This window comes from Chlorocebus sabaeus, chromosome 15 (assembly GCF_047675955.1).
Source record: "Chlorocebus sabaeus isolate Y175 chromosome 15, mChlSab1.0.hap1, whole genome shotgun sequence".
Taxonomy (NCBI): Eukaryota; Metazoa; Chordata; class Mammalia; order Primates; family Cercopithecidae; genus Chlorocebus; species Chlorocebus sabaeus.
In genome coordinates, this window is record NC_132918.1 from 90,515,317 (window position 1) to 90,541,334 (window position 26,018).

General features: G+C 47.0%; 1 protein-coding gene and 1 long non-coding RNA gene across 3 annotated transcripts in view; one reads left to right on the forward strand and one right to left on the reverse strand.

Moving 5' to 3' along the window:
* Positions 1 to 13,115, forward strand: part of LOC140713510 (uncharacterized) — a 31,370-nt gene extending 18,255 nt beyond the window's left edge. Inside the window, exons 2-3 of the long non-coding RNA XR_012095633.1 lie at positions 9,388 to 9,530; positions 12,547 to 13,115. This is a non-coding gene — a long non-coding RNA (uncharacterized lncRNA). The remainder of the gene's footprint in view (positions 1 to 9,387; positions 9,531 to 12,546) is intronic.
* APOD (apolipoprotein D) lies at positions 7,937 to 20,279 on the reverse strand. Of its 2 annotated transcripts, none has more exons than XM_008009599.3 (5): positions 20,092 to 20,279; positions 14,381 to 14,518; positions 12,979 to 13,100; positions 10,904 to 10,992; positions 7,937 to 8,425 (listed from the first exon to the last, which is right to left on the reverse strand). In XM_008009599.3, the coding sequence occupies exons 1-5, from the start codon at positions 20,215 to 20,217 to the stop codon at positions 8,190 to 8,192; spliced, it is 711 nt and encodes a 236-aa protein (XP_008007790.3). In that variant the 5' UTR covers positions 20,218 to 20,279; the 3' UTR covers positions 7,937 to 8,189. The 2 variants fall into 2 exon arrangements, with proteins under 2 accessions (XP_008007790.3, XP_008007791.3); XM_008009600.3 differs by having other exon boundaries at positions 14,381 to 14,531; positions 20,092 to 20,197.
* Positions 20,280 to 26,018: the final 5,739 nt, after the last annotated feature.

Sequence of the window (26,018 nt, forward strand, 5' to 3'; positions counted from 1 at the left end):
GATATAGTCATAGACAACTGTTATTCAAAGTAAGGGGCCATGAGATTGGACACAGTGGCTCACGCTTGTAATCCCAGCATTTTAGGAGGCTGAGACAGGTGGATTGCTGGAGCCCCAGGAGTTCGAGACCAGCCTAGGCAACATGGTGAAACCTCATCTCTACAAAAAACTACAAAAGTTAGCTGGGCATAGTGGCACGCGTCTGTGGTCCCAGCTACTGGGAAGGCCAAGGTGGGAGAATCACTTGACCCCGGGAGGCAGAGGATGCAGTGAGCTATGATTGCACCGTTACACACCAGCCTGCGCAATAGAATGAGACCCCGTCTCAAAAAAGAAAAGGTAAAGGGCCGTGATTCTATGTCTATTTGTGTGTGTATGATTTTATCACTTTATTTGACAATCGGTGGTTGGCTCTCACCCACATTGACTGTCTATAGATTTTTGAAAGTGGTAACAGGTACATAGTTAAAACAAAGTGTAGAGTTTGTTTGGTGAACCTTCACCTCATGATGTTTTCTGCATGATAAACATGGATGTGGTAGGGCCCTTCCTTTCACCTAACATTTGTTGAGCCTAGTATTAGTGCGTACATCTGGAGTCCCCATCTCCCATCATGGCAGATTTCTGGATCTCTCTTGAGTGCCTGAGGGGCATTCTTCTTGAAGCCCACTTCGTGGACGCACCTGTAAATGTTGATGGTGTATCCTCAGGTCACCACCTCATTGATGGCAGAATGACCCCCCTTCTTCTGGCTACCCTTTTTGCAGGAGTCATTCTGCTGGGCCCAAGTGGGAAGTCACATATCTTCTATTACCTACCTCTCAGCTTAAGAAAATATTACTGTGATAGGTTGAAAAATGCTCTTCCAAAGCTACCAAGTCCTCATCTCTGAAGCCTGGAAATGTTAAATTTGGAAAAAATGTCATGGCAGATATGATTGAGCGAAGGCTTTTTTTTTCCTTTGAGACGGAGTCACGCTCTGTCGCCCAGGCTGGAGTGCAGTGGTGCAGTGGTGTGTTCTTGGCTCATGGCAACGTCTACCTCCTGGATTCAAGCAATTCTCCTGCCTCAGCCTCCTGAGTAGCTGGGATTACAGGCATGCACCACCATGGCCAGTTAATTTTTGTATTTTTAGTAGAGATGGGGTTTCACCATGTTGGCCAGGCTGGTCTCATACTTCTGACCTCAAGTGATCCACCTGCCTCAGACTCCTAAAGTGCTGGGATTACAGGCATGAGCCACTGTGCCCAGCAGAGTTAGGGCTTTTGAAGTAGGGAGATTATCCTGGATTATCCAGGTGGGCCCTAAATGTAATTACATGTATTCTTTTGGAGACAGGCAGAAGATTTCACACAGTGCGCACACACACACACACACGCGCGTGCTCACACACACACGCACGCCACGTGGAGACAAGCAGATTTGAAGATTGGAGTGTTGTCGCCACAAACCAAGGAATGCCATCAGCCACCAAAACATCAAAAGTTGGAAGAAGTAAGGAACAGATTCTCCCCTAGAGCCTCCACAGCCCTGCCCACACCTTCATTTCAGCCCAGCGATACTGGTTTTGGACTTCTGGCCTCCAGAACTATGAGAGAATAAATTTCAGGTGCTTTAAACCACTGAGTTTGTGGTTATTTGTCACAGCAGCCACAGAAACTAATGCAGTTACCCATGCAATGAAAGTCAGTGGTGTTCCTCTACCCAATTGCAACCTTCTCCCTCCACTCTCTGGAGGGAACCAGGATCTTGAATTTGGCGTTTATTATTTCCTGCATTTCATTATACTTTATTGCATGTTTATGTATTCTGAAATAATGTCATTTTATATATTCATACTGTATCCTATAAATTGCTTTTTGCTCAACATATTTTATAGATTATATATATTGATACATGTAGCTCTAGTTTTCTCTAGTTTTCCATGGTGTGTATGCATACCTGCACATATGTGTGCATGCTACAATTTTTTTTTTTTTGAGACGGAGTTTTTCTCTGTCGCCCAGCCTGAGGTGCAGTGGCGCAATCTTGGCTCACTGCAACCTCCACCTCCCAGGTTCCAGTGATTCTCCTGCCTCAGCCTCCCGAGTAGCTGGGATTACAGGCGTGCGCCACCATGCCCAGCTAATTTTCGTATTTTTAGTAGAGACGGGGTTTCACCATTTTGGCCAGGCTGGTCTGGAACTCCTGGCCTCAAGTAAACTGCCCACCTGGGCCTCCCAAAGTGCTGGAATTACAGGCGTGAGCCACTGTACCCAGCCCACAATTTCTACATCAGTTCTTCTGTTAATGGACATTTAGGTTGTTTTTGGTTTTTCTGTCTTTCAAACAGTGCTGCAGTGAACATTTTCATATGTGTCTTCTTGTGCTTATGTGCAGAAGTGTATCTAGGATGTTTACCAGAGAAGAGAATTACTAGGTCATCCTCAGCTTTACTAGTTTTTGTCAAATTGCTCTGCGAAAGAGCAGATGTGGGTTGGATTTTGGCAGCAGGACATTTCAACAAAAGGATGATGTGTACGAAAGGTACAGAAAGGCGAGGCGCGGGGAGTGGTCGTAAGTGGTCTTTTTCTTTGAAAAAGCAGTGTTTCTCAGTCAAGTCAGGGAAGCAGATTTGGATCACCCTGGAGAATGTTTTGCAACCTTTTGCCCTCTGTCTCCCCATTCTAGGATGTCTTCCCAAGGAACTGATGTATTTCCCCTCTAGGTAATTGCGACATGCTTTGGTTGAGAACCAAAAATGGCTGCCTGAGAAGGAGCCATGGGAGAAGAGGCAGGCAAGTTGGGTGGGGAGGACTGAGATGCCCAGCCAGGAGGATGCGTGTCAATCGGGGTCACAGAAAGTCTCTAAGCAGAAGCTGAGCACCTTCTCCTCTACAGATACCCAGAGGCAGCATTGGGGCTACAGCACCCCCAGACTAAGAGCTTTGGGATAGAGTTTAACTACATGTATTACACTCCAGCTTTGATAGCTCTTTTCCCAATTCTTCCAGCCTTGTTCACTGAGAGAGTCACTTTATAATTCAATAAGTTGTTGTTCCTCCTGGATCTCTGGGTATACTGAAGATGCTGAAGGTTGGCTTTTTAATACTTTAATTATAATTAGTATACTAGGAAAACTCCGGAGAATAACGTACAGTACTTTTGTGCATTTATAGACTATAATATGGAATATGAGTAAAATATACGTATCCCCAAGGAGCCAGATATACATCAAAATAGTTAAGTGGGAGCATAGCTTGGGGGTAGAACATTTGACTGCAAAATAACATGTACATTGGTAAGCTTTAGAAAGACACAAAACAATCTACAGGGTTGGTCTTATAAATAAGTCTGTGGCTTATTGTCCCTAAAAATGATGTAAGACTCCCTCTTTGTCAGCAAAATCTCACCTTATTTATCATGTACAAAGCCATAAGACTAAATGTTTGACCTGGAAGAGTTGCTGGAGAAATCTGGTAGAGTGAGTGGCTAATAAGTGGGGTCGGGGCTAGCGCTGGGCCCACTCCCAGTACCTCTCACCGCACTGCTCCTTAGCATTTCCAATGATTAGTTCAGATCGCCTTACTCTGCTGGAAAATGTTAGGGAACTCTTGAGCCTATTTGAATGTTGTGTTTACTGGAAGCACTGATTGCAGCATGAAAGTTGACCACATTTAACAAATCTAACAAACTGTAGTAGTTTCTCACTACCAAGGTGAAAATGATTGCTTCTGGGGTGGAAATCTGTTATAAAATAAAACAATGCTTAGACAAATATAAATATAAAAACTTTCGGCTGGGCACAGTGGCTCACATCTGTAATCCCAGCACTTTGGGAGGCCGAGGCAGGTGGATCACCTGAGATCAGGAGTTCAAGACCAGCCTGGCCAACATGGTGAAACCCCGTCTCTACTAAAAATACAAAAATTAGCTGGGCGTGGTGGCACATGCCTGTAATCCCAGCTATTCGGGAGGCTGAAGCAGGAGAATCGCTTGAACCCGGGAGGCAGAGGTTGCAGTGAGGTGAGATCACACCACTGCACTCCAGCCTGGGCAACAAGAGCGAAACTCCGTCTCAAAAAAATAATAAGTAAAAAAAAAACTTTCTAAATTACTTGATATCTTTCTTAATGTCTCCTAGAAAAGTGTATAGAGAACCTTTTTGGTAGTAAATAAAGATTGCTTTCATAGAGAAATTTTACACTACAACACATCCTATATTCACAAACTAGTACATCTCAGCTGTTCTGTGGATGTGGTAGAATAGGGCAATAGTCCAGAAAAGTCTCAAGGTCTGAGGTAGTTGCTGGAAGAAGCAGCTTATTTCTTTGGACACCTGACTTACAAGAGGGTCAGGCTAAACTAGAAGGAGGTTTTAGGATCTGAAGTTTTAGGGCCTCCACTCCAAGTAGCAGCAGCAGAACTATAAAAGGGGGGAAATTATCCATGATTCCACCACTCTAACACATTAATTGCCTTCATTTTCTCTGTTCACTTTTAGTTCTTAATTTTATGCCACTTCATGAGGCTATAAATACAGCATAGTTAAAATGCAACATTCTGTCTTTCACTCAACATTACATTGTGAGCGCTTTTGTCTGAGGACTATTTTGGTTGCAGGAACATTTACTCAGTCAAGTTAAATTGTCTCAGAAAATAGTTGTGTGTACGTGCCTAATCTTACAGAAACCAAGGGCAGGCACCTAAGCTGGCTAAGCTCCCCAGGAACTGCTGCTAGGACAGGGAGAGCCAACAGCTACTGAAGCTGCTCTGTCTGGGGCATTGGGTGGGCGGAGGGATCTCTGCTTATCCTGCGTTTCTGCTCTGCACACATCACTTCAGTAGTGCATGGCCAGTAGTGGCCACTACAAACGACATGACATTACAGTACCAGAGCTTTTAATGATCTTCTTTCCAGACTGCTTAAAGTCAAACCCTTATTTGATTGTCTCAATTTATCTTTTCCCTCCCGTGAGGCCATAGACTCAGAGGTTTCTGTTCAGCCTGTGGATTGGCTGTCGTTGGCTCAGGTGGTCCAATCAGGTGTGGCTGGGGAGGTGGAGTCACATACTTTAGATTCTGGCTCTGCAGGGCAGCAAGGCCATGCGCTGGGACTCCCCCAGCAGTGAGTGTGGCTTCGTAGTTCTTACAACTAAAAATGTTCATGAACGCATGACATCACATCAAGTGGCTGTTTCATAATTTATGACCCTTCCTCTGCTGTTAGCTTTCGTTTATCGCCCCTTTCAGCTTGGGGATGGCTACAAGTAAAACTATGAACATTCTTGTGCATACATTTTCCTTTTCATCTTCCAGATTATATAAAATAATCTTTAAATTACATAGAGATTACATTCTCTGAGCACCTCCAGAACAGAAAACATAACCTTGCAATTTTTTCTTGTTTTATAAAAGGGGTCTGTATTTGCTAGAGATTTCTACTTAAGTAGCTATGGGCAATAGGATGTGATATCAGGGATCTGCTTCAAAGCACTCTAGGAGAAAAATTAGGGGATGATAATAGCTGAAGCAAGATTGGTGAAATCTCTAGCAAATAACAACAACAAAAAATTTCAAGGTTATGTTTTCTGTTCTGGAGGTGCTCCGAGAAGGTAATCTCTATGTAATTTAAGGTGAGCTTATATTTTATATATACTGCTGGAGCGGATGATGGGTATGTGGAGATTTATGATACATTATTGAATCTGTTTTGTGGTTTGTGTCCTACTTCCTTTCTCTTTCTCTCCCCTCTGGATTTTTTGTTGTTAGTCCCCATGTTTCCTCTAGACATTTGGTACTCACATGCTGCCCTGTGATTCCCCCAAATTTTTCTCAGGTTCAGTGACCCTGACACCTACCTCATAGGTTCCTTTTCCCTCCTTACCTAAAAACTCAAGTCCATCTGTCTATCTACCTATTCAGTAATTCATTCACATAAAAAAAAAGTGAGCCTATGTATTGGTCAAGACACGAAAAATGTTGCAAAATATAGTGACTTTCATTGTTTTAGATGTTACTAGACAGCTATTAAGAGGAATGAAATCACAACTTATTATGTACCCTGAGATAAAAGCCAGCTCGCCAGTGCAACGCTCAGGAATGACTGTCTTTCAGCAGAGAAGCCAGATGCCCTCTGTCAGGGGGTGGTGGGGCCAGTGTGCCAGAGTGTAGGGTGTGGCTGCAGGCAGAGCCTGGGAGAGGCCCTCCTCCCTCCAGGCCCACCTCCTCACTGCCTTTTTGCTAACGGCTTTCAGCCTTCTGGGATTTAGAATTGGAAGCTACATTCTGAGGTCATATTTATTTTGTTAAATGAAAATTGTATATATTAAAATCCTTGGGATTTTTGTAATCATTAAAGCATCAAAGAGACTCGAGTGCTCCAGAAAATGAGCATTTCATATTCATGTTAAAAAAGCAAAAATCTAATCAGATGGCTTAATTTTCTATTCATTTCCCAAAACATTAGAAAATTGTCAGTTATGTGAGCTAAGTTAAGTTAAATTACAGGGCCAACATTCTGAGGTCTTTCTGATTTTAAAAGTCACAATGTTAAAAAACCAAACTCAAGGAAGTTTTTTTTATTTTTGTAATGGAGTCTTGCTCTGTCACCCACTCTGGAGTGCAATGGCACCATCTCGTCTCATTACAACCTCTGCCTCCCGGGTTCAAGCAATTTTCCTGCCTCAGCCTTCTGAGTAGCTGGGACTACAGGCGCCTGCCACCACACCTGGCTAAGTTTTGTATTTTTAGTAGAGACAGGGCTTCACCATGTTGGGCAGGCTGGTCTCAAACTCCTGACATCAGGTGATCCACCCACCTTGGCCTTCCAAAGTGCTGGGATTACAGGCATGAGCCACCGCGCCTGGCCAGAAAGAGGTTCTTGAGACCTGTTGGTACTGGGAAGTTGGAGTGCTCATAGGCATAGCTGCACAACCCTAGTGCTTACCTGTGTCTGGCAGGGGTTGGGACTTTCCTGGAGCTCCCTGGCATCCTCTGTGTGCCTCTGCCTTTGCACTCTTCACCTTGGATTATAATTGCATCTTTATCTGTTTCTCCCTCACTAGACTGTGAGCTTCTATGGGAGGACAGGGATTCTATATTTTCCATTCCTGGAATGCAATTGGGCTTCCGTAAATATCAGTTGAATGAATGACAGCACACATATACACACACATATATATGTATTTTAAAATACATATGGATTATATATATATGTATTTTAAAATACGTATAGATTATATATATATATGTATTTTTTTCTTAAAAAAAAAACTCCCTATGTTCTTCCTCGTAGATTCTCCTCTTCCTTACATAAACCCCTAGATGGGCTCATTCTTCAGCCTGACTCTGAAGACCTGAGGAGAAAGTAAACACTTCAAGGAAACTGCCCCACAGAGACTCCGAGCCCCCAAGTAATTCCCCCTGAAGGGAGCATCTACTCCAGAATGGGGGCATTTGGATTCAGGTCACCCAGAATATGCCTTTGCCATCAGCTTCCCCGCTTCCAGAAACAGGATTGTTACCTTTAAACTAGGACAATTCAGTGCTTGGTTTTTTCAACATAACTGCTTCAGGATTTTTTTTTTTTCTTTTTTCTTTTTTCTTTTTAGAGGCAGTGTCTTGCTCTGTTGCCCAGGCTGCAGTGCAGTGGTGCCATCATAGCTCACTGTACCCTCAAACTCTTGGGCTCAAGTGATCCTCCTGCCACCACCTCCTGAGTAGCTAGCATAGGTGTGCACCACCATACCCAGCTAATTTTTTAAAATTTTTTGTAGAGATGAGGTCTTGCTATGTTGCCCAGACTGGTCTTGAACTCCTGGCCTCAGGTGATCCTCCTGCCTCAGCCTCCCAAAGTACTGGAATTACAGGCATGAGCCACCACGACCAGCCTGTTTAAGGATTTCTAAGCATAAGCTTATAATGAAAAACCCACAATAATTAATCCAACTTGCAATCACCGTGAGCACAGCAGGTCAGCAACCAGTTTATTTTGCGGCTAGCAGGGTAACAGGGTAGGGTATGGCTGTGTATTCAGGCCAACTCCCTTGAGCTCCTCACCACTGTCTTCCGTGGTCAACCCTCCCTTCTGGTGTTTGCGAAGGTTTGTCATGGTTGATTGGTTTGTGTTTATGAGGAGTGGGTGGGGTGGGGGAAAGCAAAGCAGGAAATGTAACGTGGAGTGGGCACAGCCTCCCTGTGGAGCGTGGTTACGAGAACTCGGGGCAGTTCTCCTGATCTGTGACCGTCATTTTCTTGACATCAATGTTATTAGAAGTCAGGATATTTTTTAGAAAGTCCACTGTTTCTGAAGGGAGATGACGGTTTCTTGCCAAGATCCAAGCATAATCCACACGAAAAAGACTGATGATGCTGACACAGGAATACACGAGGGCATAGTTCTCATAGTCGGTGGCCAGGACCCAGTATGGTGCCGATGGCATAACTGAGAACCAGAGAGAGGCAGCATTACTGGAGGGAGAGGGCAAGAGAAACCTCAGGACAACACAAGAAGGGTGGCCCAGGCAACCACCCGCCAAGCCCTCCGGCCTCTGAATCCAGAAACAGAAAGACCCTTGAAAGAAGTCTGGACGAGAGCCTAGCCTGAGTGTTTCCGACTTACCTTTCTAGCACTGTTGGTGCCCTGCCTGCCTGCCTCACTCACCCAGAGAGAGAGCGAGAGCGCTATAGTCATCACCCATCTGCACATTTCAGCTGCTCTGTGCTCTCAGCTGGACTGAGAACTCTTTTTTTTTTTTTTTTTTTTTTTTTTGAGACGGAGTCCCGCTCTGTCGCCCAGGCTGGAGTGCAGTGGCCGGATCTCAGCTCACTACAAGCTCCGCCTCCCGGGTTCCCGCCATTCTCTTGCCTCAGCCTCCCGAGTAGCTGGGACTACAGGCGCCGCCACCTCGCCCGGCTAGTTTTTTGTATTTTTTAGTAGAGATGGGGTTTCACCGTCTTAGCCAGGGTGGTCTTGATCTCCTGACCTAGTGATCCGCCTGTCTCGGCCTCCCAAAGTGCTGGGATTACAGGCTTGAGCCACCGCGCCCGGCCGAGAACTCTTAAGCCCAGAGTGATTTTGGAAAAATCTGTCTCCCACCTCTGCCAGCAGTGGCATCATGGCCCACCCACACACACCCAGGCCTGCACATCTGCCTTCCTCTCGTGCTCCAGCTCTCAAGAGTAAATTTACCCAGATACAATACAGAAAAAAACTTCACTTGTCTCTCCTCATTTGAAAACTTTGACAGTCTCCTATTGTTTATGGAAGAAACTTCAAGTCATCTAATGTGGCATTCAAGGCCCTTCCTAACCTCATCGCCCTCTCCATGTACCCTCCCAGACTCTAGGCTGCTTTATTCAGGCCTTCTTCTTCTTCTTCTTCTTTTTTTTTTTTTTTTTTTTGAGATGGAGTTTTGCTCTTATCACCCAGGCTGGAGTACAATGGCACAATCTCAGCTCACTGCAACCTCCACCTCCGGGGTTGAAGAGATTCTCCTGCCTCAGCATCCTGAGCAGCTGGAATTACAGGCAGGCGCCACCATACCCAGGTAATTTTTTATGTCTTTAGTAGAGACGGGGTTTCACCATGTTGGCCAGGCTGGTCTCGAACTTCTGACTTCTGACTTCGTGATATGCCTGTATTCAGTCCTTCTATGTTCCAGTTCCCTTCACTTGGAAATCCTTTCCCATAATCTCCCATACATCCTACAAGGCCTACACCTAATCCTCCCAACCGGAATACATCTTTCCCTCCACCTTTCCCAGCCAATAGCTCCTGCCTCTTTTAGTTCCTGTCCCAGGCTTCCTTATGAAGACTGTTAGGCACCTAATAGTTAGCTTTCACTCCAATCCCCATCCCTGATCCATGTGGGAAGAATAAGTGGAGAGTTTGGAGACCTAGGTTTAGGTCCCAACTCTTCTTCTAATGAGTTCAGTGACGGCCTGCGTCACTCAGCCCGCTTGCACTTTAGCTTCCTTCTTGATAAAAATAACAAGAGAAACTGTGTATAAAGCCCTTTACAGTTTACAGAGCGTGTGTATCTAGTTTACTTTCATGACACTGAGCAGTTATTTCTGGCTCGTACATGTGAAGTTAGTTGTCCACATTCATATATGTGAGAAGAACTGTTTTCTCCTCCCAGCTTCCTTTCTTGGCCTATAAAATAAGAACTTCCTCTCCGCCCGCCTCTAGGAACTTGACTGGTGGGGGGTGGAGGAGTGGCAGGGGTGAGAAGTGGGAAGTGGGGGGAGCAATTTTTGTAGCTGATGACTTCAGTGTCTGCCCTGCAGGTGGGAAAGGGGCTCTCAAGCACTGTTCGTGTTAGAAAGTCTCACGGTTCTGGGTTGAACTCTCTAGTGTAGCTACATCAGCAGTAAAACTGATGTTTGGTGCCTTCTCTATTGCCTGTGTCCCTTCCTCAGTTAGCTAAGAACCCAGAGGCAAATGCCTTTCATTAGATATCTCACAGGATCCCCAACAATGTGACTGGAAGGTGGCGGAAGCAGGATTCAAATTTACCATCACTCTCGTCATCTCTTGCTTCCAAGTTTCTGCACCATGCAGGTTGTTCTGCTAAGATCTGCTAATTTTTCGGGCCCCAGTTTCCTCTGAGAAACAAGACTGGATTGGGTCTTCTACAGCCCTGTCCTGTGTGCACCTATTCGTGTTTCACCTATTGAAACGCTAGCTAGTGTCCGTATCCGCACTGGGATGTGAGCTCCGTAAGTACCAAGGCCAGCTCTGTCTGGCTCATCATGGCAACCCCAGTGCATGGCATGTAGTAAGTGTTTGACAGATAATTATATGCTGACTCATTATAGATGACACTCAGGTGTCTCAGGAATTCTCCGAGCCAGGGCGCTAGCCTTCAGTTTGCATATTTCCTGTCCCTGAATCCTCCTGGGAAAAGTGGAGACTTACACCAGAAGAACTTAACTTCCAGCTTGGCAGGCTCTGTGATGTTAACTGGGGTAGCTTCACCTTCAATTTGATTCACAGTTCCATCAGCTCTGCAATGAGTAAAAAAAAGAAAAAATACAAAAAACAAAAAAGAAAAGAGAAAAGATAAACAACTCATTGAAAGCCAAAAACTAATGAAAGGCAAGATTTGTGCCACTAAGGACCATGGCAGCCAACACCGTGATTTCTGGTAAGAGAGGCTCTCAAAGGCAGGCTAGACCCTAGCTCCACGGCCTGCCCTTTCCTTTGTGACTGTCTCTGAGGCCAAGCAGGGGAAGAGCGGGGTGATAAGAAGCCGCAATTGACAAGCTCCAGGACGGGACAGTATGGTAGGCCCTTGCACTTCAACACTGTCTCTGACTATCTGCAATGGCCTGAAAGACCAATTCCTGCTCCCAGGATCCAAAGAGAGGGAATAAAAGAGAATGGAAAAACAAACAAAACAACGCAACACACAAAGAAGATTCACTTTTTTTTTTTTTTTTTTGGAGACGGAGTCTTGCTCTGTTCCCCAAGCTGGAGTGCAGTGGTGTGGTCTCAGTTCACTGCAACCTCTGCCTCCTGGGTTCAAGCAATTCTCCTCCCTCAGCCTCGCTGGGAAATGGGATTACAGGTGTGCACCACCAGGCCTGGTGAGGGTGGAAAGGCATCAGGGTGCTCTTCCTAGGGAGCCAACAGAGGAGATGATGTCTGTTCATCAATCCTCAAGGCAGAGCAGGGAGGCCAACTGAAATTAGAGCAGTCATATGTGTTAGAAACTCAGTAGGTTGGCCGGGTGCGGTGGCTCATGCCTGTAATCCCAGCACTTTGGGAGGCCAAGGGGGACAGATCACGAGGTCAGGAGATGGAGATCAGCCTGGTCAACATGGGGAAACTCCGTCTCTACTAAACTACAACAAATTAGCCAGGTGCAGTGGTGGTGGGCACCTGTAGTCCCAGCTACTCGGGAGGCTGAGGCAGGAGAATTGCTTGAACCTGGGAGGCGAAGGTTGCAGTGAGCCGAGATCGCACCATTGCACTCCAGCCTGGGCAACAGAGTGAGACTTCGTCTCAAGAAAAAAAAAAAAAAAGACAGTGGGTTAGTGCTATGGTTAGTGGTGACGGATGTCCTAGAAACCAGACAATGAGCAACAGGCCAGGGGTTTTGGGAAATGTGCTCTGATGTTCCCTACTACATTCTCTGTTTATCACCATGTAAAGCTGGAGACCGTGCCCTCCTCTCTTATCTGAATCTCAGACAGCGGGAGAAGATGGTCTGTTCCTATCTGCACACATTGACTTAGCAACAAACCAGTCTCCTCCCAACAGATTCTGCCCTTTTCACCGTCAATTGCATTTTGCTCCAGAACGGTTTTCGGGACACCAGTCTCTGACCGTGAACTCACAACATGTTCATGGAAAGCTGCATTCGTATTTTCAAGAGTGGAAGGGGGATAGGAAGGAGTTCTTCCTGGGGCTCTTCTTAAGTTTATATTTGCTTTCCAAAGTGTAACTTTCTGGATTAAATATTGTGTTAGAAGCCCTCGGTAATAGAACTGTACATTTCTAAAGGATATCCTGCTTACAGAGGACGTGTATATATTGTGTATGTGATTCTTGCTTAGTAAGAAAAGGAGCTTTCTGATACATTCAGCTGCCCAGAGATGGGATGAACTGTCCTGGAAGGTGATGAGCTCCCAGTTCCCGGAAGTGTTTGAACAAAGCTGGATGCTTCTGTCAGCAGATGGTGTCAAGCGGCTTCTCTCCTGGACTGGAGGTCAGAGGAGATGGTCTCGATGTTCTTTGCTACCAGAGTATCTATTTTGCAGTGAGGGCAGGAACCGTGTCAGTTTGTGCCCAGCAGGCGGTCATGGAAGCGCATAAGTGGATCCTAGTCCTTGCCGTCCTGGCCTGACAAATGCCTTCCTCTCAATCCCTGCTGGGAGCAGAGTCCACACCTGGCAAGGACCCATCCTCCCTGACCCAGGCTGCTGGACACCTGGTCCCTCCGGGTCCGCACGCCACCGGCCTGGCCCCGGATGGCCGCAGCCACTCACCTCAACTCCTGGTTTAACACTTTGATCTTTCCATTTTCCTTTAGTGAGTAGTTGGCCTGGATGCAGCGTCCGTTCTCAAAGGTTGTTGGGATCTTCTCAATTTCGTACCATCTTCCGAAATACTGCAGAGACAACAAGCAGAGCAAAACCTGTGGTTCTCTGGGGACCTGCAACCTTTTCCGCACTGTTGTGCAGAAGTTGAGCCCTGTCCTGGGGAAGCCAGACAAAAATGGGCCTCATTGTTCCCAGGGGCAACTGGGCAAGAGATTAATTGAAATGAGAATCCGTGACTAGGATGGGATGTGCGGGCGGGGGGTCAATGCTGAGCAAAGGGCTCTTCTCAGTGTCCCCTTCAGCCAATATTGCTGTGACATTCTAGACTCTGTAAAAAAAAAAAAAGGGGGGAATGATGGGGCTGGGTGCGGTGGCTCACACCTGTAATCCCAGCACTTTGGGAGGCCAAGACAGAAGGATCACAAGGTCTGGAGATCGAGACCATCCTGGCCAACATGATGAAACTCTGTCTGTACTAAAAATACAAAAAATTGGCCGGGCGTGGTGGCTCACACCTGTAATCCCAGCACTTTGGGTGGCTGAGGCGGGTGGATCACGAGGTCAGGAGATGGAGACCATCCTGGCTAACTTAGTGAAACCCTGTCTCTACTAAAAACACAAAATTTAGCCGGGTGTGGTGGCGGGCGCCTGTAGTCCCAGTGAGCCGAGATCACGCCACTGCACTCCAGCCTGGGCGAGAGAGCAAGACTCCATCTCAGAAAAAAACAGAAAAAGAAAAAGAAAAAAATAAAGGGGGATGATGGGAAGTAACTTTCTTCTGAAACAGTGCATGATTCTACAAGTCATCTTCAAATCTTGTGCAAAGTCAGATGTGTTTGCTGTGGGGAGCTAGGACTCCAGAGTGCATGGAACTTGCCTCATCCACCCTGAATAGGGAGTTGGTCACCAAGGCTTTGGGGAGGTGACGGGGATGAGGCGCTGTGTCTGTCCTCTGCCAGGGGGCTTGGCTAGCGCCACAGACGCTCCCATAGCCTGCGGGCAGCAGCTGATGGACACTCGGAGGAGCATGCTCCACCTGTCCTCAGAGGGTGCCCGGTGTGACTGACCCTGATGGCCCAGGGTGACAGCTCATGAACGCTCCCTTTATTGCTTCTGTGCTGTCTCCGACTCACTTTCCCACCTGCTCTCGTGCGTCCTGGGATCACCCCGAACCTCTCTGCCCCCAGTCTTTGTCTCAGCAGATTGTCCGCTTTGGGGAAACCCCAAATAAGATAAATATGTGTCCCAAGGTGTGCAGTGGAAATTAAAGCAGCATAATTAAATTGAATCTTGTAGAATGCTTGTTCACATCAGAGGCAGCAAAACAAATGGGAGGTTCGCCTTTTACCTTATTCGGGTCAAAATTCTCCTGCACCGGAGGCGAGGGGCACTTCCCAAGATGAAATGCTTGTCCCTCTGCTGCACCGAAAAGGCCAGCCAGTGTGGAAAGCAGCAGCAGCAGCATCACCATCTTGGGGCTGGGTGGCTGGAGAAGGGACCTGGAGTTAGAGGAACACACAGCAGCTGGGGTTGTCATTCTGAGCCTCCTAAGTCCACACAATCGTGAAGCAAGAGTCCTGTGCCCACGGGCCCCTCTGTGGGCGGTCTCTCCTCTTCTCTCCCCAGCGCATGTGAACCCTCATCCTGCAGGGGACACCTGCCTGTCCGTATTGCTGTGAGGCTTTCCTCGGAGCCTCTGCACCTCCACCAGGGCACTCTCCGCCTGCTCTTCCAGTTTGTTGGGTTGATTTTGCACCACACTCCCACCTGATTATGCATCTCCCAGGATAGGCACCGTGTCTGGTTCTCCTCAGAATCACCCACGGACCTCAAGAGTGTCGGCTCAGTAGATACTTGTCAAATGAACAGAAACAACGCGGAGGGGGCTGTGTAAAGTGGGGGACATGGAGGGGGCTGTGTAAAGTGGGGGACATGGAGGGGGCCGTGTAAAGTGGGGGACATGGAGGGGGCCGTGTAAAGTGGGGGACATGGAGGGGGCTGTGTAAAGTGGGGGACATGGAGGGGGCTGTGTAAAGTTGGGGACATGGAGGGGGCTGTGTAAAGTCGGGGACATGGAGAGGGCTGTGTAAAGTGGGGGACATGGAGGGGGCTGTGTAAAGTCGGGGACATGGAGAGGGCTGTGTAAAGTCGGGACATGGAGGGGGCCATGTAAAGGGGAAATTAAAGCCTCCAAGCGAACCATGAAAGACACAAAACCAAACCAAACCTTGCCCAACGCTTAGTGTCTTCCGAGATTCTTCGGGGAGATGCCTCTGTGACACCACCCCTCCCCCTGCCCTCAGCTTGCTGGCTGCTCTACCAGCCCGAGTGCGCTTGGAAACCTTAACAGGGAGTGGCCTGCTGGGGACCCCAGGGTCACCCAGCCAGGTTCAGATCCTGACTCTGGCCATGCTAAGTATAACTGTGTCCAATTTATGCCTTAGCTTCCTTGTCTAGTAAGTGGGAATAATACTCATTCCCAGCTCATGAATTTTTGTGAGAATTAAATGAGATAATATCAAGAGAGTACTTAGGGGAGTGTCTGACACAGAGTAAATACTCAGTCAATGCTCCTTACTGTTATTATCAAAAGCAGAAAGATGATGGTTTCAGAGGTTTCTGTTTCTTTTTTTTCTTTTTTTTTTTTGACATTCTGTTGAGGGTTTTTGTTTTGTTTTGTTTTGTTTTGAGATGGAGTCTCACTCTGTCACCCAGGCTGGAATGTACTGACACGACCTCGGCTCACTGCAACCTCTCCCTCCCGGTTCAAGTGATTCTCCTGCCTCAACCTCCCGAGTAACTGAGATTACAGGTGCCCACCACAACTCCTGGCTAATTTTTGTATTTTTAGTAGAGATGGGGTTTTGTCATGTTGGCCAGGCTGGTCTCAAACTCCTGACCTCAGGTGATCCACCCGCCTCGGCCTCCCAAAGTGCTAGGATTACAGGCCTGAGCCACTGCACCTGGCCTGTTGAGGGTATTTTTCTTTTTTTTTTTTTTTTTTTTTTTTGAGACGGAGTCTTGCTCTGTCGCCCGGGCTGGAGTGCAGTGGCCGGATCTCAGCTCACTGCAAGCTCCGCCTCCCGGGTTTACGCCATTCTCCTGCCTCAGCCTCCCGAGTAGCTGGGACTACAGGCGCCCGCCACTTCGCCCGGCTAGTTTTTTTTGTGTTTTTAGTAGAGACGGGGTTTCACCGTGTTAGCCAGGATGGTCTCGATCTCCTGACCTCGTGATCCGCCCATCTCGGCCTCCCAAAGTGCTGGGATTACAGGCTTGAGCCACCGCGCCCGGCGAGGGTATTTTTCATAGATGAAGTTCATTAAATCAGAGAAGGACTGTCGGCTGATGTGTAACTGTGCAGCAGGCATTTCAACCCCAAGAGTCCTTTGGCAGCAGAAGCTGGCTTTGAAGCAGGGCAGCAGGGAAGGGAGACAGAGGGCAGGGAGACAGAGGGCGGGGGAACAGAGGGCGGGGGGACAGGGGGCGAGGGGACAGGGGGCGGGGAGACAGAGGGCGGGGGGACGGGGGGCGGGGGGACAGGGGGCGGGGGGACTGGGGGCGGGGGCACAGGGGGCGGGGGGACAGGGGGCGGGGAGACGGAGGGCGGGGAGACGGAGGGCGAGGGGACAGGGGGCGGGGGGGACAGGGGCGGGGGGACAGAGGGTGGGGACACAGAGGGCGCGGGGACAGGGGGCGGGGACAGGGGGCAGGGGGCAGGGAGACGGAGGCTGCAGAACTGCGTGCAGGTTCTGGGTATTTGAAGCTCCCCCGTTTCCTTCACTGACTTGCTGTCAATTTGCTCCTTTCCTTGTGACTCCTTGCCTGTAGCTTGCACACGAGCTATTTCCAGCTCTCTGCGTTTCTCCCTGTAATGATGATGACTGATGCAATGCAAGCAAAATGTTCTCAGATCTGAGCATTTCAAAGGATGTGTCATTACAGGAATAATTATAACTGCTTTCTTATGAGTCTCTAAACCTCTAAATACCCTTTAATAATCAATAGCTTTTTTTTCCTGGAGGTTTTGTTGCCTGGTTTTCAGAAGAACAGTTATGTAATGAGTGGAAGCTTGCCAGCTGGGGTCGCTGCGGTGGGGGACAGTTACTGAGGCCCCTCTGAGCAAGTCTGCAACAGGGCCGCTTTCCCTGGTCTTCCAGGCTCCCTTTCTCAGCAGCTCCACCACCGTGTAAACAACACCTGTCTTTTAACCTTTTAGGGGATGACGAATTTATAGAAATGCAGCCTAAACCCACACAAATTTGCATCCATTTTAAAGAGATCTTTAGTTCTAGTTCGTAGGCCCAAGCTGAAAGCCTGTCCCAGAGGGTCAAAGCTCAAAGACTGGCCACACATTGTGCACATTCTACAAGGTCCCCCACAGTGGAGAGGACCTCAGAGGTCATCTCTCTAGCCCTACTTCCAAGGTGTACAGATGGCGAAGCTGGGGCCTGGAAGGGGCAGACAGCTGGGACTCGGGCCCATCTCCGCCTCTCCTGTCCGCAGCACCCTGAACCTGCTGCTTCTGTGCCACCACAGGGCCTTTCAGTAACCCCCCGCCACAGTGACCTGATGAGTCTCACCACCACACGACACTTACAACAAAAGTCAGTTCTGCATCTTACTCTGATAAAATGTTCTCTTGTGGGCTGAAACATATTCTTTACCTCAGTAGGAGGATTTCAGAGCAACCCCCCTTGATTGCCTCTCTTCCAAAGATGTCTCTTGGCTACATGAGTTTTATTCCTGTGGTGAAAACTCCTTGTGAGGCCGGGTGCAGTGGCTCAGGCCTGTCATCCCAGCACTTTGGGAGGCTGAGGCAAATGGATCACCTGAGGTCGGGAGTTTGAGACCAGCCTGACCAACACAGAGAAACCTTGTCTTTACTAAAAATAAAAAAAATAGCCGGGCATGGTGGTGCGCTTCTGTAATCCCAGCTGCTCGGGAGGCTGAGGCAGGAGAATTGCTTGAACCTAGGAGGTGGAGGTTGTGGTGAGCCAAGATCGCACCATTGTACTCCAACCTGGGCAACAAGAGCAAAACTCCATCTCAAAACAAACAAGCAACAACAACAACAAAAACTCCTCGTGAGAGAGGGTGGACAGCATCCATCATAGTTTTCAATGTCCTTCCATTCTAATTTGCCCATTACTTATTCAGCATGTTCTTAATGTGTACTTAAGACTGTGGGTAACATATGGATTATATACCACTTATATTTTTGCATCTTCTTCTGATATCAATAGGAAGACTGTTCTAATGAGGAGTTTAAATACTTTACAAACTAAGTATAATTTAAATATTATTTTTGGCCAGGCACGATGGCTAATGCCCGTAATCCCAGCACTTTGGGAAGCTGAGGTGGGCGGATCATTTGAGGTCAGGAGTTTGAGATCAGCCTGCCCAATGTGGTGAAACCCTGTCTCTACTAAAAATACAAAAATTATGCCAGGTGCAGTGGCTCATGCCTGTAATCCTAGCACTTTGGGAGGCTGAGGTGGGGGCATCACCTGCAGTCAAGAGTTTGAGACCAGCCTGGTCAACATGGCAAAACCCCGTCTCTACTAAAAATACAAAAAATTAGCCAGGTGCGGTGGCAGGTACCTGTAATCCCAGCTACTCGGGAGGCTGATGCAGGAGAATTGCTCGAATGTGGGAGACAGAGGTTGCAGTAAGCCAAGATCGCACCATTGCACTCTAACTTGGGCAATAGAGCAAAAACTCCATCTCAAAAAAAAAACAAAACAAAAACAAACAAACAAAAAATACAAAAATTAGCTGGGCGTGGTGGCGCAGTCCTATAATCCCAGCTACTTGGGAGGCTGAGGCACAAGAATGACATGAACCTGGGAGGCGGAGGCTGCAGTGAGCCGAGATCGTGCCACTGCACTCCAGCCTGGGTGACAGAGTGAGACTCCATCTCAAAAAAATAATAAATAAATAAATAAATATGATTTTTAACGGGATATGAGGTAATTTGAAAGCAATCCTACTAAGGTTATAGTGCATCCACCTTGGACCTGGCACTAGCTGGAAATCACTGCTCCACTTGCATTAAGCTTCCCCACGGAGAAGCCCTGGTCTCAGGATTTTAAGGGTGCTATGCACTCAGTCTCCATAGCACCTCCTCTGGAGGCGACCTCTGCTGACACTCTTTGTACCAACGAGGTGAATTTGCCCGGGTTACTTCCTGGTAAACTACGAAGCCAGAATGTAAGCCCAGGTCTCCCACAAACCCGCGCTCTCAGTGCCTGGGGACAGGCTAGAATGTAAGCCTAGGTCTCCCACAAACCCGCGCTCTCAGTGCCTGGGGACAGGCTAGAATGTACGCCTAGGTCTCCCACAAACCCGTGCTCTCAGTGCCTGGGGACAGGCTAGAATGTAAGCCTAGGTCTCCCACAAACCCGTGCTCTCAGTGCCTGGGGACAGGCTAGAATGTAAGCCTAGGTCTCCCACAAGCGTGCGCCCTCAGTGCCTGGGGTCACAGCACTTGACCTCAAAGACCTGCAGAACATGAAGGACTAGATTTTGAAATTTCACCTCATAAAATAAAATAGGTTCCGATAAGTCATTAGGTCTCAAAGACTCATTTAGCCATTAAATACAACAAGAAACGTATCTCCCAAACACAGTATTTTATGATATTAAATGCATTTTCTATTCACACCATTAATTCCAGTTTCCAGACTATTTTACTGTGATGCACAGTTGGACAGCTCGCTGAGAATTCACCTGGCACAGTGTTTGTGCGTCGAGAAATTCCTTATTGTCCAGTTTGGAGGGGGAAGCAAACGATGCTGGGATGAGTTCACGCCGGGTTTGGTTTTATCTTAGGCCTGTTGCTAGTGTATCTACCTCAGTTTCGTCACCGGAAGAATGGCTCTGATAATACCTACCTTGTACATTTGTTTGAGGAAAAATGAGAACAAGTCTAACGCTACCGGCACAAACTCTCAATCAGTGGTGATTATATGTAGCTGAAAAGGGGCAATGGAGAACCAAGACCGTTCCTATTTTAGACATTATTATCATAAATGAAAAGGTGAAAACTACAGTACATACCTTTTCTTTCAAGATGAAGGCAGTTTCCAGATGCAGAATCAGCCGATTTGAGATGCCTGTCTTGGTGACTGGCCTCTCCCAAGCGATTTTATAAGCTTCTTCAGATCTCTGATGTTTACTTCTCATGCAGGCCACGCCCCTGCTCCAGCCAGGAGAGCTGGCCTAAAAGCTTAGTCTGTACCGAAACACAAAGATGGGATGTTGTGTCCACCCTCCTCCCCCAATTTCCTTCACAGCTGCTCCCTGAAGGAGAAATGAGATATTGTTTTCGTGTGTGTGTGTGTGTGTGCAAGAGAGAGTATGTGTGAGAGAGAGACAAACTATTTTCATTCATAACTTTTTTTTTTTTTTTGCTATGTGGATTTTCTAATTTAATTTTTTTGGTCAGAATGCACTTTTAAGTTCCAGCAGGACGTGTTGCAACATGTTTTTAAACATCTGGTGTTTATTTTTCATTTTTGTGTAAATGAAAAATCAACAAGCTCGTTTCCTGAAGTGGAACACAGACTCTAATGGGAGCCAGGTAACAGAGCGAGGGTTACGAGGCAGAGCTGGCTTTCTCCACGGTCCTGGGCAGCCGCCTGACTTCTCTGAGCCACAGTCTCCTCGTTGTAAGTAGGAGCTGTCATTTCTATCTCCACCAGAGCCAGATGTGTAGGGGAGATACCAGTTCTCTAACAACTGGGGCTAAAAGTTGAGACTGCAGAAGGCATCTTCTGTCGCTCTGTTCTCTGTCCCTTTTGTGACCCCTCCAGCCACATGTTCAAGGCAGTCTGTCAGGGAGTGGGGAGTGTGGACTGAAACCCAGGGGTGCTGTTGGTCCAGCCTTCTCTCTCCTGGTGGAATGAACAACTTTGACTCTTGTGAGTGAAATTCTTTCTTTGTGATAGGCAGGAGGTATTTTTAGAGACATTTAGATAAGGCCGTGCCTTCGTAGTAGATTTAGACTCCTAAATAAAATTCACTCTAAAATATGTAAGCAACAGAGCTACATTTACAGCACTGAGTCTATAAACATGAAAACAGCAACACAGAACCTTAACATTCCAAATGCTGTGAGCTCTTTAAGATGTTCTTCGCCTTTTCAGAAACATAAGAAATTCTTATTCCTGCCCAGGGCCTGCCTCTTGCTGACCTCCTTTGCTGCCCTCCCCTGAGAGCTCTGCGCAGCTCCCTTCCTCACTCCAGGTCCTTGCTCAAATGGCACTTTTCCCTAAAAGGCTTCCTGGCCTTTTCAAAAATAGCACTCTTGTCACCGTTCCTTTCCCTGCTTCATTATATCTTTACCCGAAATTCTCTCCCTTATTTATACATTATCTTGCTTCATATGTTTCCCCAGGAGGATAGGAGCTTGAGGGGTGCCAAGAATTTGTCTCTGTGACTCTGTGTTGTACCCCAGCGGCTAAGCATATACTAAGTGCTCAGTAAATACTTATAAATTAAATGGATGCTATCCAAAGAACTTAGTGAGTTTCTAAGATAGACAAAAGGCACCAAAGGTAATATCCATGCGATTTTGATTTCACTTGTATTTCTGGAAAAGCACTAGCCTGTATGTTTCTGTCTTCTTCACCTGTGTCACATTTGCCACCAAGAATTGCCTGTCGTTGAAGAAATACACAATTAGCCGCTTTTCAGCTTAATACAAAAACTTCTCTCTCCTGTAAGGAGTTGCACCGTTTTCCACAAAGCAATATTTTGCCTAAGTTTCCAAATATGTGTGTTGGAGTTGGAGATATCTGTGTCTTTGAGCTTTCAGCACTGAAGTTGGCAACCATGGAGCTGAAGGTCCCAGTCTAGGAGAAAAGCCGCACCATCTTCCTGGGTCTCGGTTTATTTGTTCTGTAAGTATTGGGAAGTGGTATACCTTAGGGAAATCTTCTCTTCACATGTTTCTGGAATGTGTAGCCAGTAACACATTCTTAAGCGTCATAAAACAAATCAGACCTACATTCTAAACAAGTCCCAAAATAAATACACGTTTGTTCAGAACAATTAAAACAGTACCAAAATGCAGGACTCAAGAAACGTGAGCACCTCATCATCCCACACTTTTGTTTGTAATTATTCCTCTAGATCTTTCTATACAGATCCGTACGTAATAATAACAATATTCGATGTTCTGAAAGTTTTTTTTTTTTTTTGAGACTGACTCTCACTCACTCTGTCATCCAGGCTGGAGTGCGGTGGTGCAATCTTGGTTCACTGCAACCTCTGCCTTCCTGGTTCAAGTGATTCTCCTGCCTCTGCCTCCCGAGTAGCTGGGATGACAGGCACAGGCCACTGCACCCAACTGATTTTTGTATTTTTAGGAGAGATGGGATTTCACCATGTTGGCCAGACTGGTCTCGAACTCCTGACCTCAGGTGATCCGCCCACCTCAGTCTCCCAAAGTGCTGGGATTACAGACAGGCCTGAGCCAAGACACCCAGCCAAGAAACTTTTCAAAAATGTAGCAATGAATCTATCTCTCTATATCAATACACGTACATCTACCTCATTCTTTCACCTGCTGCAAAATCTTGCTTTTACCTGACAGCACATTTCTTAAAGAGACAGTCTGTGGTCTGTGGTGTTTCCGGAAAGCAGTTTTCTGTTGGGTGATCTTTCTTCATGTAGGTGATTGCCTCAGTGGTTTCACTCCAAGACCTGCAGGGGAGATGCAGTTATTTGAGTGGACTCTTTGTGGCAAGAAATAGAGAACTATCTCATTTCCTAAAAAAAAATGTTTCCGGATGAAGAATTCTGTATTTCTTAATAAGTGGTTCTCTCCACTACCAGAGTCATCCTGTATGCCTTTCTAAAGTGATTTTTTTTTTGTCAGTTAGAATAAAGGGGACGGACAAATGTACTTTTCATGTGAAAATGCAGACTGAGAGGTTTCAATCATTCACCTTCACTCTTTAAGACTCGGTTCAAATGTCCCCCTCCCTGGGTCATCTTCTGGATCTCTAACCCACCTCACATAGCGTTCTCCCGTCCGCTTTGTGTTTTCGTGGCATGTATCACCCTGTCCTCACTCATTACACTGTGCTTATGCCTCCATCTCCTTCTGGAGACGGTCAGATCCATCCAAGTAGGTTTGTCTTTCTATCCCTGGTACCTTACATGATGCCTGACATGCAGGTGTTTACTAAATATTATTCCGTGGATGATGGAATGAATAGTAGAATGCTAGATTCTCAGTCCTTGCTGGGCTTCTTACAGACCTTGTTATTCAATCAGACGCCCTCTTTCCTCTCCCTCCCGCCCCCTTGTGGCCATTTCCCTTCTCACTGGGCTCTGGAACCAGTTGAAAGTTGAATGGTGCCAAGTATCTGGTCAACAGGAAGACAGCAATCAAACTGGTGAAAACAGCAGCTTGATACGGCATGCAGGAAAAAACGCTGAACGGGGGCAGGAGGCCTGGATTCTGGTCCTAGCTCTGTTACTAATTTATTTACCCATTTATTCATGCATTCAACAACATATAGCCACACTATGTGAGTGTATGTACACACACACATACACCACACACACACCACACCCACACACACCACACCCTCACACACCACACCACACACCACACACACCACACACCACACACACCACACACCACACACACCACACACACACACCACACACACCCCACACACACACACACACCACACACACACACCACACACACCCCCCCACACACCGCACACCACACACACACACCACACACACACACCACACACCACACACACACACCACACAAACACACACCACACACACACACACATACGGTGGAGCACTGTTCTGAGTCCTGCAGATATACTGGTGAAGAAGAAAGACAATGTCTCAGCCCTTGTGGGACTTACCTCCCAGAAGAGAGATAGACAGGAAAAATATAGGAAAATACCTATTGTTCCTGTCTATCTGTGTGACTCTCCTCTGGGAGGTAAGGAAAGAGAATACGATGACGTGATAGGAAGTGGAGGGTGCCCACTTCAGTCCTGTGGTCAGGAAAAGCCTCTTTGAGTATTGACATTTCAGCTGAGATGTGAATGATGAAAGGGAACCAGTCATTCAAACATCAAAGAGAAGAGTGTTCCAGGAAGAACCGCCAGTGCAGGGGTCCTAAGGTGGGAACGGACTTTAAGTTTTTAAGCGACAGAGAGATCAGTGTGGCTGGAGCAGAGCTGAGGAGGAAGTGAGTGCAGAGAGGTAGGCAGAAACCAGGATATATCTTGCTTTGAGGACTTTGAATTTTATTTCAAGTACAGTGGGAGTCATGGGAGGGTTTTAGACAAGAGCATGACATGGCCATTTGGGCTTCACTGTCAAGAGTGGAGAATAAAATGGTGACAGATGGATCAGCTGAGGAGCCATTGCAGTCATTTGGGAAACAGTTTGATGGTGGTTTGGGTGAGAGTGATTAGCATACAGATGGAGAGAAGTGGGCAAGTTTGGAATGTGCTTTGGAGATAAAGCAGACAAGACTTGCTGATGGGCTGCCAGTGGAAGATGAGGAAAGCCGGGAATCGAGACTGGCTCTTAGATGTAAAGGTTGAACAATTGGGTGAACATGCCTGCCAGCTGCTACAAATAGGAAGCCTGGAGGGCGAGTCTGGGAGAAGAACTCAAGTTCTTCATGGATAAGCTATGTTTGAGTTGCCCCATCAGACATCTAAGTGAAAATGTTAAGAAAGCAATTAGATATTCAAGTGAAGTTTGGGGGAAAATCAGGGCTGGAGACAGAGATTGGGAAGTCATCAGAACATACATGGTCTTCAAAGTCATGAGCCTGGATGGGATCACTAAGGGAGAACATTCAGAAATGGAAGAAAAGAATGCCCAGGACGGATCCCTGGTACCCTCTAACCTTTAGAAACTGATTAGAGGAGAAGGAGCCAACAAAAGAGGCAGGGGGAGCAAGGAGGGCAGAAGCCCAGTTTGAATGGGTTGGGGAGGGAAAGAGGAGGCAGCAATGCTCTTTACATGTGAAAGAAATTAGAGAAATAGTTAGTAGTCAAACAGAGACCTGGAGGTTAAGGGAGGTGCTTACAGCATGCACAGAGGGACGATCTAGTAGAGGAGAAATCTGCAGGAGAGAGGGAAGGGATCCAGAGTGCAGGCGGAGGTGGGCTTTGGGAGAAATGAAGGTTCTGTGTCTGTAGAAACAAGAGGAAGGCAGAGAGTCGGCACCCAGATGAAGAGCTGTGTAGATCAGGAAGAAGCTGAGGCAGGATTTTCTCTTTGTGTGATTGTGGTCAACTCATGCCCTTTGCTGAGATGTGTGGGAGAAATAGATCTGCTCTGATAATGGTGGAGGGGCTTCTCTGAACACATCCACTTGGCTAACAACACCTGTGTTAGCACCTGCTTTATTCATAAGGGACACAGTGTGGCATTGGGGGAACCTGCCCCTAATATTTCAACGTAGGTTCTTTCTATTTTCCATAAGTGTCGGCTGGCTGAGAAATAAAGAGAAGGAGTACAAAGAGAGGATTTTTACAGCTGGGCCACTGGGGCTGACATCACATATCGGTAGGACCATGATGCCTACTTGAGCCTCAAACCAGCAAGTTTTTTATTAAGGGTTTCAAAAGGGGAGGGGGTGTAAAACAGGGAGTAGGCACAAAGATCACATGCTTCAAAAGGCAAAAAGCAGAACTACTAATAAGGGTCTAACAAAGATCACATGCTTCTGAGGGGACAGGACAAAGGGAAAAGCAGAACCACTGATAAGGGTCCGACAAAGATCACAAGGCAAAGAGCAAAAGCAGAACTACTGATAAGGGTCTATGTTCAGCAGTGAATGTATTGTCTTGATAAACATCTTAACAGAAAACAGGGTTTGAGAGCAGAGAACCAGTCTGACCACAAATTTACCAGGATGGAGTTTTTCCCCACCCTAATAAGACTGAGGCTACTGCAGGAGACCAGGGCATATCTCAGTCCTT

Bases quoted from the DNA above. Each gene is read 5' to 3' on its own strand.
- APOD (XM_008009599.3), bottom strand. From the start codon at position 20,217: ATGAGAAGTAAACATCAGAGATCTGAAGAAGCTTATAAAATCGCTTGG. The intron at 14,519-20,091 runs GTATGTACTGTA...TCCCTTCTCCAG, and splicing joins CCTTCATCTTGAAAGAAAAG to CCACCCAGCCCCAAGATGGT. The intron at 13,101-14,380 runs GTAAAAGGCGAA...TTGTCTCTGCAG, and splicing joins AGAATTTTGACCCGAATAAG to TATTTCGGAAGATGGTACGA.